The sequence below is a fragment of the Merops nubicus genome, unplaced genomic scaffold (assembly GCF_000691845.1).
Source record: "Merops nubicus isolate BGI_N331 unplaced genomic scaffold, ASM69184v1 scaffold10132, whole genome shotgun sequence".
NCBI classification, from domain to species: domain Eukaryota; kingdom Metazoa; phylum Chordata; class Aves; order Coraciiformes; family Meropidae; genus Merops; species Merops nubicus.
Window position 1 is genome coordinate 22,460 of NW_008594236.1, and position 649 is coordinate 23,108.

The 649-nt window shown below is 47.8% G+C and overlaps 1 protein-coding gene across 1 annotated transcript in view; it reads right to left on the minus strand.

The window, feature by feature from the left end:
• Nucleotides 1-321, minus strand: part of COG7 (component of oligomeric golgi complex 7) — a gene marked incomplete at both ends in the record, with an annotated part of 18,664 nt that extends 18,343 nt beyond the window's left edge. The window contains one exon of the mRNA XM_008935697.1: nt 173-321. Coding sequence (XP_008933945.1) covers nt 173-321 — 149 coding nt within the window. The remainder of the gene's footprint in view (nt 1-172) is intronic.
• Between the last annotated feature and the right edge of the window lie 328 nt (nt 322-649).

Sequence of the window (649 nt, forward strand, 5' to 3'; positions counted from 1 at the left end):
CTAAACCAGACCACAGTGGGCTGTTCTGAAGGAACCAGACTGCACTGCCCTGTGCCACACACCACGTCCTGCCACTCAGGAGAGAAAGGGCTCTGCCTGCCTCCAGCTCACCACATCCTCTAACATGGGCAGCTCCACACGCTGAAGACAAACACAAAGCACAACGACCCACCTGCATTGACTGAGCTGTGTCTTCTTCAAACTTCTTGATGTCTTCTTTGACAAGGATCATCTGCTCCTTCAGGAACGTTGCCTCCTGTTTCAAGACTTCCACTTCCCGGAGCACTCTGGGCATGTTCTGCAGAGCCTGGTGGCTCGTCTCTGCAGGGACACCAAGGGGCACAGTGGGGAGGGCCTGGGGGCTCTTACAGGGAGGGAGCTTTCCAGTAACCTTATATAACTTTAATACTTACAAACACCCAACAAAACAATCAAGCAAAACACTGAACAACAAAGCTTTACTTACATCTTTTAAATTTAAATACATGTTTTATCGTAAAATATTTCCCTTTTCATTCATTTATTTTGATAACACAGCTGTTTAACTAGAGGGGGGGTGGGCTGAGGGTAAACTGGACCAGTAGAATCACAGAATTGCTTTGGCTGGAAGAAATCTTTGAGGTCATTGTGTCCAACCATCCCCCAGCAC